This window comes from Apteryx rowi, unplaced genomic scaffold (assembly GCF_003343035.1).
Source record: "Apteryx rowi isolate R43461 unplaced genomic scaffold, aptRow1 scaffold_110, whole genome shotgun sequence".
NCBI lineage: Eukaryota > Metazoa > Chordata > Aves > Apterygiformes > Apterygidae > Apteryx > Apteryx rowi.
In genome coordinates this window covers 1,081,221-1,096,515 of record NW_020447309.1, presented here as the reverse complement: position 1 = coordinate 1,096,515, position 15,295 = coordinate 1,081,221, and the positions used below count along the sequence as shown (strand labels likewise).

Genomic DNA, 15,295 nt, shown 5'->3' with positions numbered 1-15,295 from the left:
AGCCAATACGCAGTGGATATTTTCTGAAGCAACTCATGTAACCTAAGTGTTTGTGCCAGAATATCTCATTTGTGACTCACCGATATGAAAAAGTAGAAATAGTTCTTTAATCCTCCTTTTACTTTAATGTGTTTCTGCGCTTACAAGCTTTGCAGTTATTCATGTGTTGGCCCTAACTCCGGTATAATTTAGACTTTTATTTTTTTCTGAACTAGCAATGAGAATAGTACATGGCAGTTAAAAAATTCACCTCTAGCTTAAATCAGAATTGCAAAGTTAATTTAGGGCCTTACTGCAAAGGAAATTTCTGTGGTAAGCCTAGCCCAAATGAAACTTCACATATTTTTTGAGGAGAAATTCAAAAGCTAATAAGTATGGTTTGAATTCAGTCTTCCTGTCCCATCTGTCTGTCCACCCCTCTCCCCCAGTAAAATTCTTTTTGAAGCTGTGGTTTGATGTGCATTGTTCCACTACAGCACAGCACTGTGGCATCCTAGTGTAGCTGCTGGTAGAGCTTTTAAAAAAATGAAATCCATCTTCCAGTTCTGTTAGTGCATGTTTTCAGTGGGATTCCATGTCCAGTGGTGGCCTATGAGGAAGTATTTAATCTGAACCAAAGTCACCAAATTCTTGTCTCTTAGCTACTTCCAATGAAGTTGCACATAAAGCCCCAGCTTGAGCAGAAAACACGATGCGTGTAGCAGTAGCTTCAACCATCTGGATCACTGCTAGTCCTGCAGAGACAGCAGGCATGGGAAGAAATCTGGGAATGATACAGACTTTTCCTACTTCTTTTTAAGAGTTACTCATCTAGGTATTCTTATTATTCACATGGAGTTTGGGAAGCTAAAACTGCAAGAGCCTAGAGATTTGGTAGAGTCTGGTGGGTCCGTGAACTTGTGAAGTGGAGTGGTGTCAAATGAGGCCGGTGCCTTGTATTTCCTTTGGTTAATAGTTGGTCCCTTGGGCAGTAATTGAGGTTCTACTTGAGATGAGGATTTGGGAATATAAAGACCAGTAGTTGAGTAGTGCAAGACTTGCAGTATTTGGTCGATGTTGACTATGACCAGTACCCTCTCTGTATATATCTGCATGTATATATGTAGTTGGCTCCCAAGCAATGCTTTAAGTTAGGAGTAGGATTAGAAAATCAAAAGGTGTAAAATCCTAGGCTACTGGTGGATTTTTGCAGAGCCCCCAGAGTTTTGAAGAAGGCTTTTGTCAGCCGGAATCAGTGCCATGTGTTGTAACTCATGACCATACTTCCTTGCTTTAAATTGGGATTTGGGTTTGAATTAGGGTATCTAAAGTTGCAAGATTAATAATGCAAATTTAATAATGGACTGTGCAGTTTCTGGACTGGTTGAGGGAGATATTGAGAGGGATCAAAGCCTTTTTTTTTTTTTTCTCTCTCCCTTGGTACAGTTAGGGTCAGCTCAGGTTAGGGTCTGGGATATAGCAATGCGAGAGTGCAGGGGAGAAAAGAAGAGTTGGTTGGTTTTTGTTGTTGTTTTGTTTGCTTGATGGTTACTACAGAAGCTACAAAGTTAGGAATAGGGCTGATGTCTGCATTAATTAATGCCTTATGTTCTCATTTAGTGCAGAGATGACCAATCTCAGTGTAGTTAAGGTTTGGATTACTTCTATGTCTAAGATTAGAGAGCACAGTTTACTGCTGGATTCTGCAATCTGCAGAGCTAGGAGGAGGCCTGTGCAGAAAGTGGCCAGTGCTGCCTTTTGCTGTGGGGATCGATTTCTTGGATGTAATTATGGTTAGGTCAGGCTCTGGGAATCTGTGAGAGGGCTTTTGCTGGGTGCTATCTAGCTTATTTTCTTTGCTTTTCTCTCTCCCCAGTGCCTTTATATTGTCTTCTTTAATTTCTGCCTCTCCTAATCTTACCAAGATCAGTGTTTCTCCCATCCTATGTTCCTGGAGAAGACTGAATGAAATGGAATAAAAAAAAAATCACTAGAATAGATGATACCTGGGTCTGGCCTCTGCTCACTGAGGCTAATTTGTAATCTGTCCTTCTCCTCATCCTCACTTAATGCCATAAAACATAAGAATAAAAGTTTCACAGGGTGGGGTGGGGGTGGGAGACTCCTAAAAAAAAAAAAAAAAAAAAAGTGTGTGTGTTCTTTTGTGTGTTCAGGAGGGCTATTTATTTTGTTTTCAATTAAAAAATGTTGTTTATAATCAGGCTGGAGTGATGGCTTAAATCAGTTATTAAAATAATAATAAATATATTGCTTTGTGTTCATACTTTACTCCAGCACTTTGGAGCTGTAGCACATGAGTGCATCAGTCCCCCAGGGCCCATATGAGCGGGCAGGTGGGGTCCCCTCTGCATCTCTTACGTCCCAGTTTGGACCAAAACCAAGATTGAATCACACGTGTTGATTTGCCTTTTTGGGTTTTAATGGACACACAGAGGTTTTGCACAGCGAGAACCAAATGCAAATAGAGCACATATGGCTCAGGCTGAGAGAGCTGTTTCCAAAATGTTTAAAAAGGACACTGTGCTGTTTGCCCTTCTCTGGGACCCAAGGCGCTTAGCATTTTGGCTTTGATCTGCTCACTTGCAACAAATGCAGTGAGCATGCCGTCCCTCAAGTTAAACAGCATTTTTCTTCATGATCTGTAGCCTTCTTGGTGTAGGTCTTTTTAACCTCAAGCCACGGTAAATAAATAGTTGTAATTGTGGCATCTGGAATTCTGGCCTTTATAATTGCAAAGACAAAATGGACGATAGGATTTTAGCTCAGCTGTGAGACTCTAGAGATATTAAGAGGTTGCTTATTTGCCATGTTCTATCCAAATTGCAAGTACTTTTCTTGATATTTTGCTATTTAAACAGACACACGCTAAGGATTTTGTGGTGATGGGAGGTGATGACAAAAATCAGTATCCTACTGAGAATGCTTTGAATCTAAGTTTACAGATAGGCAGTAACAGTAAATCGATCACTTACACCCTCCATGATTCACATAAATTACAGATAATAAATACTTCCTCCCAAAGCAGACCTGTGCTCTGACAGTATCACACAACGAAACTTGTGACAGTGTTTGCCAGGAAACCTGACAGCTATTGTAAATGTAACGTGGGAAGGTGCTGTATGTGCTTGGTGTGTGTTATGCAAGCAGTGTGATTTTCAGGAGGGGCAAAATGTGCCTTAAACTTGTACAACCACAGCAGTGATTGTAGCTGTCAGATACTGCTTCTTTGCTTCTCTTGAGGGGAAAAAAAAAAGGTAGATGAAACTTCATTAGAAGAATTCCAGTCAATGACTGGGTGGTGAAGGATTGTCTGAGGAAGTTAGAAAACCTTGTTTTCCTTTTACTTCTTTCTTTCTAAAAGAAGTATGCAAGGAACTATACTTCATAAGCGTGTGCTAAGTATTAGCTAACATATAGCCAAATGTATTGAGAACAACACATTTGTTTGTCACAGATGTATTAATGTTTTTTTTAAATGCTACTCTTTGTTTCCAGGCCTTTTTGCAAATGTGCAATCTGCCAGTCCGTGTGGTTTGCAGGGCAAATGCAGAATACATGTCCCCATCTGGTAAGTGTGGCCTTCATTTAGATTACTACGTTATACCTCCGTTGTGATACCATGGCAACTGCGCCTCGTCTTGCTGATAACGGTCGGTCAGGGCTACTCTGTGCGGGTTGCCTTCCCCCCTCCTCTCCAAATGCAATTTCTCTTCTGTAAACAATTAAAACAGTCAACTGCAAAGTAACATTAGTACAATATGTAACCAAGCCTGGGAATGCAGTAGCTATATATAGCATTCAGACAGTTCAAATGTCTGGTGGAAACCTTCTCTAAAATGCCTGAGAGTTGTTGTGTCATAAAAAAGACATTTATTTCCAGAAGTGTCCTTATTCTGCATCCGTTCCTGTTGACCAGTGAATGCTATATTTTCCCATTGCTGGAGTGAAACAAAACAGGAGAAAAAGTATCTTTTGTTACCTTGTCTGGGAGATGATTGCTGGTGTGTAGATACCCAAGAAAAATGAAGGGTGAATTGTTAGTATTAAGGGTGACAGGCACATTTAAGTCCTTCTCTGATCCATGAGATTGTCCAAAAAGCCCCAAACCAACAACCCACCACCACCCATAAATTAAGTATTGGCAGTGTACAGTGTCTGCAGTCTGCTGGGGGTGACTGGTTGCCTAAAAAGTTACCCTAAAGAAAATTGCTGAATGCAGGGCACAAAATTCTGGCAATCCTTGCAATCCCTCCCAAATTTTGGTTGTGTTGGGACATACTTATTTGCCTATTACCTGGCTCTGGCTGTAGTATGCAACATGGAAATGCCTGTCTGTATATGTCTGGAGACTGTATGAGTTGTGCTGCTGCTACTGGTGTTTCAGTCAAAGCATCTGGAATTACGCTATTCAAAAAAAATAGTTGCTTGGCAGCAGTGAAAATCATAGCAAAATATGGAGATCGTAAGTTATTCCTTAATAAATAAAAGTAGCTTTGGAATGCTGAATCCAGGCACAGAGGAGTTTCTTACACGCTTAGAAACAAGACTGGTAATAGTTGCATTCTCTCTCTTTGCAATCCACATCCCATATTCACACTCACTAGCATCTGATGTGGATCTGAACCCTTTCCATCTCCGTTGGCTGAAAAAAATTGAGTAAAAGAGGAAGCTTATACTGGTTCAATTTTAAGTGTAGGTAGGAAAACAGATGTGGTTCTTTTTGCCCTTACTCCTGGAATCCTCGTTAATTTTATTCACTTTTCTAATTTCCTTTCTTTATAATGTTTTGGTTCTTTAATGAGTCTTCACAGAAGGTTTTAGTTGCTCCCTTGTCCCTTCCCACCACCCCCGTCTCACAGCAGCAGTAGACAGAGGTGTGCATCTCATCGTTTGGTGGGAAGGTTTTCTACCTCATAGCTGTCATAACGACAAAATYCTTTCCGAGGTAGTCAAAAGTGGAATACGAAAAGATTGTCTGTATGTGTGAAGTACAGTACGACTGAAAGCATTGGATTCTGCAGCTCAGAAAGGCCTGTGTTTCCTTTGTAATACACAGCGTATGGATTCAGACGAGGCTTTTGTTGGTATGGTGCGCTTCATTTATTACCCTTATGCTGAGTAAGCCAGTGAGAAGCGAATCTCAAGATAAAAACCATGACTGAAACTGCTGTTAGCATGAACTCTGTTTGAACTAGACCTAATGGTAGGTTTTATGTGTTTCAGCAAAAGGAATGAATGCTTTTGCATTTGCTGAATGTATTACTAATAACACATTTGGAGTCAGGCAGGTATTGATCTTGCTCTTTGCATTCTCTATAGAGGGCAGAGTTTGCCCACAGAGAGATGGGAAAGTAAGCGTGTGCGGTACCCACCGCACCAGGCAGGCTCCTTCACTCTCTGTGGTCATGAGGGCTTCTTCGGCAATATAAAATGTCCAGCATTTGTCTCCATTTTATGGGCAATTGCAATGATGCAAGTAATCACAGAAGATTTACTCTTAAACTGACAGGGTGCTTGGGGGTGGTGTGTGTCAGCTGCAGCTGGTGCAGGGTGCAGCGGGTGAGCGATGTGGCAGGGTGGCTCCTGCGCACAGGAGCCCTCAGCCCCACGGGGCCAGGACCGGGAGCAGGGAAAAAGGGCCGTAAGGGAACTGCTGTCCTTCCTTGCGGCTTCCCGCATGTAATAGGCCTTCCTCTGGTAACTGCCTGCCCTAAAGCTTTGCCTCGATTCAGCGTATGAGCAAGAAGTTACCAAGCAGAAAGAGTTGGAAGCCTCTTCCTTTCCACTGCCCTAAGCTGCATCGGTGACACAGTCATTTTCAGTTTCCTTTTGAGGACTGGCTGTTTTTAGCCCTGCTCCATGCTGGACGCTCAGGGCTCAGCTGCACGGACTGAACGTTTATCTTTACTGATGTTAGGCTTTTAACCCAGTTTTGCCTCCGTGATGATGGAAAAGCTCCCTTTCCTTACCCTCCTTCCCTCTCCCCACCCCAGAAAGTGAAGGTATGGGTCTAATATTGAATATCTATTCCTGACCCCATCTTGAAAATGCCAGCTCATGGTTAGAGGATAAAGACGGGGGCAGCTAACAGGAGCCAKCTGGCCCTGTCGGGGGTATCTGAAGGAGCAGAGGAGAGTGAGTGACAACTGGGCCTTGCTGACCGCGCACTTGCACCTCTCCCTGCTTGCTGTGCTGGGCGCAGTGCCACGTCTGCGGTCGCCCGTTCAGCTGCCCTCTCCCCAGCAGCGCGGTAGAAGGGAGGGTGGGAACGCGCTATGCCGTAAGGCTAGCCAAGGGCTCGGTCTGCTTTCCTGGCATTTCCCAGCTGTACTTTGGAGAAATGCTGAATTAAGTCTTTCCAGCAAAGCAAGATCCACTATTAAAATACAAATTGTTAAAATATTGTTACGATATTGTTTTTACAAATTTAAGCTTGGTGAGCTATGTATTTAAGAACTTTACCTATGCTTATGGAAAAAAAAATGATGTTCAGGTATACCTGCAATATTTAGTTGTTTCAAACACTGGAAATTATTTTTTTGCATGTATAAAATGCTCTTACTAAAATACATTTCTCATATTACAGGCAAAGTACCCTTTATTCATGTGGGAAATCAAGTAGTATCTGAACTTGGGCCCATAGTCCAGTTTGTAAAAGCCAAGGTAACAATACGTTTTCTTCATAAATTACTGAATGGCAAGTTAATCATGCTTAGCACCTGTGCTAATTTAGTGTGCTCTTCTGGAATGTTACTTAATTTTTAAAACTATGTAGAAATCTAGTGCCCTTTTAAAAGAAATATATGCTGGAATGGGAGTTCTTTGAGGGGGAAACAACATGAAATTTACTCGAATTCTGGCAGTAAATTCTGTACAGGATTTCTGCCTACTAGTTTCAGTTCCTGAGCCTTTTTTTTTTTTTTTTTTTTGGTGCATCTTTAAAAACAATGTCTGTTTACTGAGCACTTGATAAAGCTGTATCACATGTAAATGTGTTTACTTCTTGATACAGAGCTGCACTAACTGGGAAGCTGTGCACTAAACTGTGTTCACCTGTAACTGAAAATAGTCTACATCTCTTGCAGATTAGCTATGTTATATTATGATGATTTCTGTTTAATATTAAAGGACATTTTATATAAAAAGTACCTATTTAATTTGCTATTGTACTGTGTGAGAGCTCAGGATCTGAACCAAAGCTCATCGACTTCAAAGGTCCCTGGGTTGGGCATTGCTGAATATTCCAATATCCTCTCTTGCATGTCTGTATGGTTTTTTTTTTTGAGTTTTGTCTGTTTTTTTTTTTCTCCCCCATTAGGGCCATTCTCTCAGTGATGGGTTGGATGAAGTCCAAAAAGCTGAGATGAAAGCCTACATGGAATTAGTCAATAATATGCTCTTGACAGCAGAGGTACAGAAAACGATAGTAGTTCCACACACTTGCATAAGTGATTTTAGACAAAAAAGCTTTAAGATTTTTTTCTCATATTGGAAGTACTACATGTTTTTTGATTAGGTCTTCAACTTTTGAGGTAAAAGCAGGCAGAAGTAAATTTTCTTGACCCATTGGGCTGCTTGCTGAAATAGTTTAGTAGACAGAAGGCACACATACAGTTAGTTCCCTGTAGCTCTTTGAAGTGTGTCGTGTAGCTATAAAAGTAGCCCATTTCTGTGGATGGAAAATGTCAGCGGTTCCTGGGATCCTACCCCATCCCATAGCTGTGCTGGGCAGCCCCACTGTCAGCTTGCACAGTCCACATCCGTGACCAGTTATGTGACACAACCCCAACAGAGAAACAGTGCTGGAAACCCTTGCAAGCTGGATGTGGCTCAGGAGCCACAGGCTGGCCGCCAGCGCGCGGATCCCGCATGGCGTGTAGGCAACGAGAAAGCGCCTTCCATCTCAGCTTGCTCCTGGTGCTGGTGAAGTAAGAGCTGGCAACTGGCCTTTTGCCTTCCAGTTTTAATTTCTTTTTCTGCGTTCAGAGGTCTAATAGAAGGAATTAAATGGAAACTTAATCTAATATAGAAAAGAAAATTCTAGTGAGAAATGATTTTCTCTATCCTCCTTTATTGGGAAGTTTTAGTAAGTGTTCTTTCTGTTCCTAGTTGTATCTCCAATGGTGCGATGATGTTACAGTAGAGGAGGTGAGTGGTTCTGCAGCATTTATCTTAATTAAAATTTAATGAGAAAACGCTTTTGCTCACAATTGCAAATCCCTACTCATAAATGAAACATTTAGGTTTATACCATTAATGATACAGTCTTTTCACTTTAATTTTGCTTGCACATACATTTTAGGGAAGTTATGTGTCATTACGGGAGGTAGCTGACTGCAAAGTAGATGTTTTTTATATATATTTCTAAGGTAATAAACAGTTATGCTGCAAACTACAAATTCTGTGCAAATAATTACAGTATATCACACAACTCCCCTTCTCTTTTGCAACTCCCTTTCTGACAAAGGTGTAACTTTGTCTGATACATGTGAATATTATCTATTTTGTAAATAGAATTATCTGGGGTTTTTTTGGTTATAAAAATGCAACTTTCTGTTTTTAAACAAAGATTACTCACCTGAGGTATGGCTCCCCTTACCCGTGGCCTCTTAACCGCATTTTGTCCTATCAGAAGCAATGGGAGATCAGGCGAAAGATGAAAGCCATTGGGTGGGCTGGCAAGTCACTTGAACAGGTCAGTGTGAAAGGCAAAACATACTACTTTATGCCGTTTTGTTTTTTTCTTTCTTTTTTTAAGGCTTTGGAGAAGTAACACTTATGAAGCTGAAGTAGTTAAAAAATATATTCTGTACTTAGTTATCTGCAGTCAGGTGTCCAGCTTCAGCAGCAATAAATCTTAAATTTTATGCAATCTGAGGGTATAAGGAGAGAGATGTTTTCCCATGAGTGTGTATCTCCTTTAGTATTAGTTTAGGCCATGGTCCTGAAAAAGGATTAGAAGTTATGGCCCCCACTTCCTGCATGGTGTTAATAGGTGCCCTGTGCAGGATTGTGGCTTCACCGCTGAGGTCTAAGAAAAATACAAAGCAGTTTTGAGGTAGAAGTTGGTACCTTTAAGCTCAGTTATAAATGTTAAGGAAAACACTTCATCAGCATTGCTATATGTCAAATGTTGTACTAAGTAACTCTTAGCTACCTGCCTACTGTGTAAGTTTGACTGTGACTTTAACAGCTTTTGATGTTGAAGTGTTGTGTATTCTGTGTTTCCGCTGTTGGCAGTAGTACAATAAGGAGGTTATTTTCATAGTGTTGGTGTTTCCTGGCAATATGGATGCTTTCTCTCTTGTGTGTTTTGATAGGTGCTTGAAGATGTAGATCAGTGTTGCCAGGCTCTCTCCCAGAGATTAGGAACACAACCGTATTTCTTCAATAAGCAGTAAGTAACTCTTTATTGAAATGTTACATCCAAGAATGTGATTATATGTATATATGAAACACTCCTGTTTTACTTTAATGCTACATGATTAGTTAAGGGAACTCAAATATGTGACTGGAATATAAATATGAATGTAATATACTACCTAATTTCAGAAAAAAGTGATTGTAGGTATTAAAAGGAAAGTTTCTGTAAGATATGTGGTTTTTTTCTCTTTTGGATTTAGTTTTACTTCTGTTTGTTTTTATAGAATGCACCACAGCTTACACAGGCAGCAAACTTATACCTTTACACAGTTAATTTCTTATAAAAATGATACACTTAAAGCTTTGCTTGCATTTCTCAGGTAATGTTCTCCACTGGGTACAGGTCAGTAAATGTGCATTATGCAGTTCTGACCAAAACAGCTTTTCTTGCCCTCCTTAACATCAGTGACAGCTCTGAATGAACTGAATTAGCGTGAGGACATCTGCACACTATATGAACTGTGGTAAAATGCTAGCTTTTATTCAACGAACGACCAATCACAGAGTGAAAGCTAAGATTTGCATTGTAAAGAAAAAAATCTGGCCTTCATGGGATGTCCTTTGTTCTCACCAGTTTGTTCGAATTGCAAAATGCTATTTTTTCCTGCTCCTCATAATTCAGTATTTTTTTAAATATTATGGATTTAAATAACATCTGGGTTTGTATTACTTGCTGGGTTGTATACAATGCTGGTAGGTGTGGTGTGCTAAACTTCATGGGAAACCTCGAGGTTTCTTATGCCCTTGTTTTGGTATCCTCTGTAGCCAGTGCTAGAGGTTCTGTGCATTGATCTGTAATAGGGGAATAACACTGAAAAATGACAAAATGGCTAATGCCTTTGTGTACGAAAGAAGCCTGAGAGACAATTAACCAAGAGCATAGTCAGATTTCTGAAAAGAGTCCTTCTGTGATGACTTAATTCTATATCCTACTGGAAGTCTTTGTCCAGGTCACCCATTCCTCAGGCTCTTAAAAGGAGGAGGAACCAGGAAACTATCAAATTCGCTGACAGTGTAGCACACATTAGTACCTCTTGTCTTCTGCATATAGACTAGACTGGGAAATGCTCAAGTCTGGACTTCAGATAACTACACTTGGACAGAGAAACGTCTTCAAAAGGCAGYGTTATGGTCTTGGTTACTTTTCTCTCTATCTTTACCCCTTAATTTTTTCAAAGTTGAGGCTAGGTGGGTAGTATAAATTGAGTAGATATAGTATGCACTACCGAATAAGTTTGAATTGCGTCTTAGTTCATTGTGTTTAATAATGATTTAATATTTTCTAAATTTTCTGTATTTATTTTTAAAGAAAATAGGTTGAGGTTTCTGTTTTTAATTGTTTATTAGCCAGGTTTCCTTGGTACATTTTCAACCTTTATGCCTTTCAACTGTCTGAAATATTACCAAGAAACTATGTGTTCTTAGTCCAGTGTTTTTCAGACTGTGACCTCTGGGGGTCTGTAGGAAGTAAATAAGAAAAGCAGCCTGTTGCCAACAGATTTAAATTTGTTATACAAGGGTACACATCTCCACTGSAGAATTCTTAGGGGCCCCCAAATGGAAAGGCTAAAAATTTCTTAGAAAACCCTCCTGCTGTTTACCTTTTGCACTAGTGAAGTTGTTAATATATTTTAAAAAGTACTTTTTGTTTGTCTATGGACTGCTTAGATGCAAAGGTCTGACATTTCAATACAGAAGGCTTGTACCTAAAATAAGGTAAGACTGAAAACATTTGATAAACAACTGTTCCTTTATGGAACAAAAATTAAAATATCTGCTTAGTCCTTTTTCATAAAAGAGATGGTTCTAGCTGCTTTCATACTGGAGCTCCTTTTCCTGTTGTTTAAGTGATTCTTGAATGTCGACAAGCACAAGGAGGGAATAGGAGGGMGTTTTATGCATTTTTTCCCCTTCCTCTTTGTTTTTGCAAGATAAGGGTTGGGTTTATTATTCACATCTGCAAGGGAACTGGGGCAGGGGGAAGTGACCCCAGACCTTATAAGCATTTTACCTTGCTACAGAACTCAGAGGTTGGAACACAGCTCACAGTGGATCAGTAACTGTGCCCTTTCTTAGAAGTGCTGTTCTGACATTTCTAAGCTACCAGAAATGACTTTAAGAAAGATACTGTACTGAGAATTAGTAGTATGGTAATATGCTGATGACAAAGTTTAATGTGTTTCTGTAAATTCAGAGTATTGCTTGATTACTTCCTAATTCTTAGATTATGGGGCTATCTAAAAGTTATTCAGAACAGCAGGGTTTTTCTTTAATCAGGACTTGGCTTCCAAAATATCTGTTCTTCTTGCTGTTTTTTACAGACCCACTGAATTAGATGCTCTGGTATTTGGACATCTGTTCACAATCCTTACTACTCAACTAACCAGTGATGAACTCTCTGAAAAAGTGAAAAACTACAGTAATCTCATAGCCTTTTGTAGACGAATAGAGCAGCAGTACTTTGAAGGTCATGATAAAGACAGCTCTTCAAGTGCTACATCCAGATCYGCTAAGAGGTCCTTACTGAGATAAGCATGTTGTTTGATGGTCATCAGGATGGATCCCATGTGAGAAATGAATATTGTTTTTGTTGTTCAGTTAATTGGTTTTGAAAATGGAAAGATATGTTAGACTTTTGAAGCTGCCAAATCATTCTGGAGCAAGAAAAACTTTAAATGCAGTTGTTGTGTTGTAGAATATATTGTACGCGTTTAACCTGAAATGACTGTATGGGCACTTCCATTTTAATAGCCTGTGTGCCACTTAAGATTAAGTGACCTTGGAAAAATATTGTATCTGTATTAAAAAATAAAATATTTTATAAAAGTTTTTCTTTTCCTAATTTTATGTCTATGTAATAAATAAATTCTGCTGATCCTCATAGCAAAAAGACAAAAGGAAAGCAATTTGCATGAAATAGCGAAGAAATCATTTGACTACATAGAAAGACTAATCATAGGAAAATACTTCTTCCTCCCTGTGCCCCCCAGCCGTTCATGTACTTGCACTTCAAAAACTTCATGTTTACAAAGGGACCAGTATTTATAAACTGGTGAGTGAAAGTAGGGCTCTAACTTTTTTTTTTTTTCTTTTTGGCCTCTCACAATTCCTATTAGAATAACACTTCGAGGCTTTTTTTGCATCTTTCCAGTAACTGCTGCACTGGTGGAAGATGGGAAGTTGGCAGCCAAAAATGAAGCCCTGTCACCACAGAGGGCAAGGCTGCTTATGAGCAGCAGAAGTGCAAGCTTCCCACTGATGTCCCAGAAAGATACCCTTTATGGCAGAGAAGGTGTTCATCCTTGTCCTCTGCATGGACTGCTAGCAGGTGCATCAGAAGTGATGTCTGATAATCAGGTAACATGGGCGTGAGTTAGAAGAGACCAAGGGGATTCTGGTGACAGGACATTTAGAAAACAGCTAAGTGGTAAACTAGTGAGAATTACTAAGCTGGGAATGAAAGGACTCAGAAAAAAAAATCAATGTTTTCCTGCCTTAGTCAAAATGCATTCAGAAATTTGGTGATACAAATGTCTTGGAGCTGTGCAGTGCACAACCAATGCACTTTTATTCAGACGGTTCTTACTTTGTGTCACACCAGCTTTTGGCTCTCATTATTTTTTACCTGTGTCCTGCCTCTGCTTTTATTTCTTGTTCACCTTTAGTTTTTGGGTTTACATGTCTTTCCCTATGACTTCCCAGTTTTCCTCCTCAGCTTGTCTTGCTCTTTGACTAAGAGATAGATTTGCTTTGTAAGTGTCTTTCTACCCGTTTCCACCTCCAGCATGTTAACATTACTTCTGAACTTTGAAGCGCTTGCTGGGGTACTTACCTTAGCAAAAGAGGTATTGAGGTATGAGTCTGTGGTTGGCATGCCTTGGTCCTTCTGCCTCCATATTTTCCTAGGGTACATACAGGCACAATAATTCAGCAGTAAGCACAGAAACATTGTTGCTGTGCTCCAAAAATTCAGCAATGCAGAACTTCGTAAGAGAGATTGTCTAGTCAAGGCCACTATCTGACTAGTATTTCTGTGAACACATTAAATAGTACCTCTCTGTTCTGCTTTGTCAGTTGTATTTGACACTTTTCCAAAAGTGCTAAAAAACTTTCAGGGCTGGGGGGGGGGGGGAAATATGTTGATGGCAAAAACACTCTTTATACACTCTAAGTCCCAGGCACAACTGGGAACCAGCTAAAGCAGTTTGATTAGTTGAAACCATTTCATTTTGTTGATATGAAATATGTTCAACTGTCCTTCTTAGTGTCAAAATGCTTAATGGCTTGAACTGGTTATGCAGTGGTCATGAGATTTTGRCTGCCATTTCCTTCTCTCTCCAAAACTCAGCAGAAAGCAGCTGTGTACCTTGGATTGGCAGGGTACCTCATGACTCCTTGTGGCTCATAAAGGATCACTTACTGCTACTACTTATTCATACTGTTGTCAGCTCAACTGGAAAATGGCAGCTGAATGCCTACTGTCCAGGATTAATGCTGGAGTCTTAAACTGGCCGTGGTACCAATGCATAACTGGTTCTCTTGGCCTTCTATCAAACCACTCTTGCTAAGAGAGGAAAATTACACTTTGTCCTCCATTTCTGTCTTAGAAAATTTCACAGGTGTATGTTTCATACCAATACCTTTTTGAAATAAAATCCCTACTTAGTGACAACTTCCGCCGCCAAACAGTTGGTAGCTGAGAACCTAGGCATTGCAAATTCTGTGCAGTAACATCTAACAAGCTTTTAACTTCAGAGGGGGGGGGAAAAAAACAACAACCCCACTGAGGAAGCTATATGTTTCATCTGGAAAATATACTCAAGTGCTATGGAAGTGATTTGGCAAAAGATACTGATCTGTTACAAACAAAGTTTGTGTAACTCTGTCTGCACTTAACAGAGACAGGCAAATTACACTGAGTTTCCAATACTGAAGTGAGACGACATGCAGAGACTGAGATCTGGAAGCTAAATTAAATAATTCCTGAAAGTTTAACCACCCCACTACTTGCTCCTTGTGTGTGTGACTTTACATTTGGCTTACTAATTAAGTTATCAAAGGAGAGAAAAAACATTCTTTACTTCCGTAACTAAAAAGTATACTTACATATATGGCATGTTTGCCACAGGGCTGCTTATAGCTGAAACTGCACATCATTCTAGTCAATGAAGTATTACAGTATGTAAACTTAAAATTACAAGAAAAATCTTGGCTTTGCTACTAATGTCAAAAACAAAAATGTAAACAAAGGACATGCTCTGTGCTTCATGAATACAGGATACTTATCATACTTTAAAAAAAATTACATTGCTAGCAAGACTAGTGCTACAGAGCAGACTGATCTAAGCACTGAGGAACAAAGCTTGTAGACCACACTTAAAAACTGGAAAGCCAGAATCCAGAGAAGGACACCAGTGCTGCAAGGTTGGACTGCTGCTGATATGCTGTGCACTGGTCAACCCCCCCCCCCAACATTGGTTAAAGGATGGAGGGAAAAAAGTACCCAACAACCTTTATAGCAAGAAGGTTGTGCAAGTCAGTCAACCTGCCTTATCCAAGGCAAAGTAAAGGAGGCTTTCTATTAGTCTGAATGTCCCTCTCATCTAAGTAGACAAAGGCTGTGAAAGTCTATGAGATACTTGGGTATCTCTGCCTTTACACTTGGGTTCTCTGCTTTTCTAGAAGATATGCTATGATCAAAGTATAATTACTGGACTAGATGCAGGACTAGAGATCAGGAAGTCCTATAGACTGTCTCATGTAGGATGTCTGGGTGATAAGACTTATTTTCTTTCATAGCTTTTACAGCTCAAAAATCCCAAGTTCCCAGAGGCTATTTTGGGTGAAGAAAGCAGACAGCTGGAACTTCTTA

At 40.0% G+C, this 15,295-nt stretch overlaps 1 protein-coding gene across 4 annotated transcripts in view; it reads left to right on the top strand.

Moving 5' to 3' along the window:
• Positions 1-12,253, top strand: part of MTX2 (metaxin 2) — a 38,279-nt gene extending 26,026 nt beyond the window's left edge. For all 4 annotated transcript variants that reach the window (XM_026075800.1, XM_026075786.1, XM_026075778.1 and 1 more), the window contains 8 exons: positions 3,496-3,568; positions 6,587-6,663; positions 7,319-7,411; positions 8,110-8,148; positions 8,570-8,695; positions 9,321-9,397; positions 11,092-11,139; positions 11,745-12,253. In XM_026075800.1, coding sequence (XP_025931585.1) covers positions 3,496-3,568; positions 6,587-6,663; positions 7,319-7,411; positions 8,110-8,148; positions 8,570-8,695; positions 9,321-9,397; positions 11,092-11,139; positions 11,745-11,955 — 744 coding nt within the window. In that variant the 3' untranslated portion in view covers positions 11,956-12,253. The remainder of the gene's footprint in view (positions 1-3,495; positions 3,569-6,586; positions 6,664-7,318; positions 7,412-8,109; positions 8,149-8,569; positions 8,696-9,320; positions 9,398-11,091; positions 11,140-11,744) is intronic.
• Positions 12,254-15,295: the final 3,042 nt, after the last annotated feature.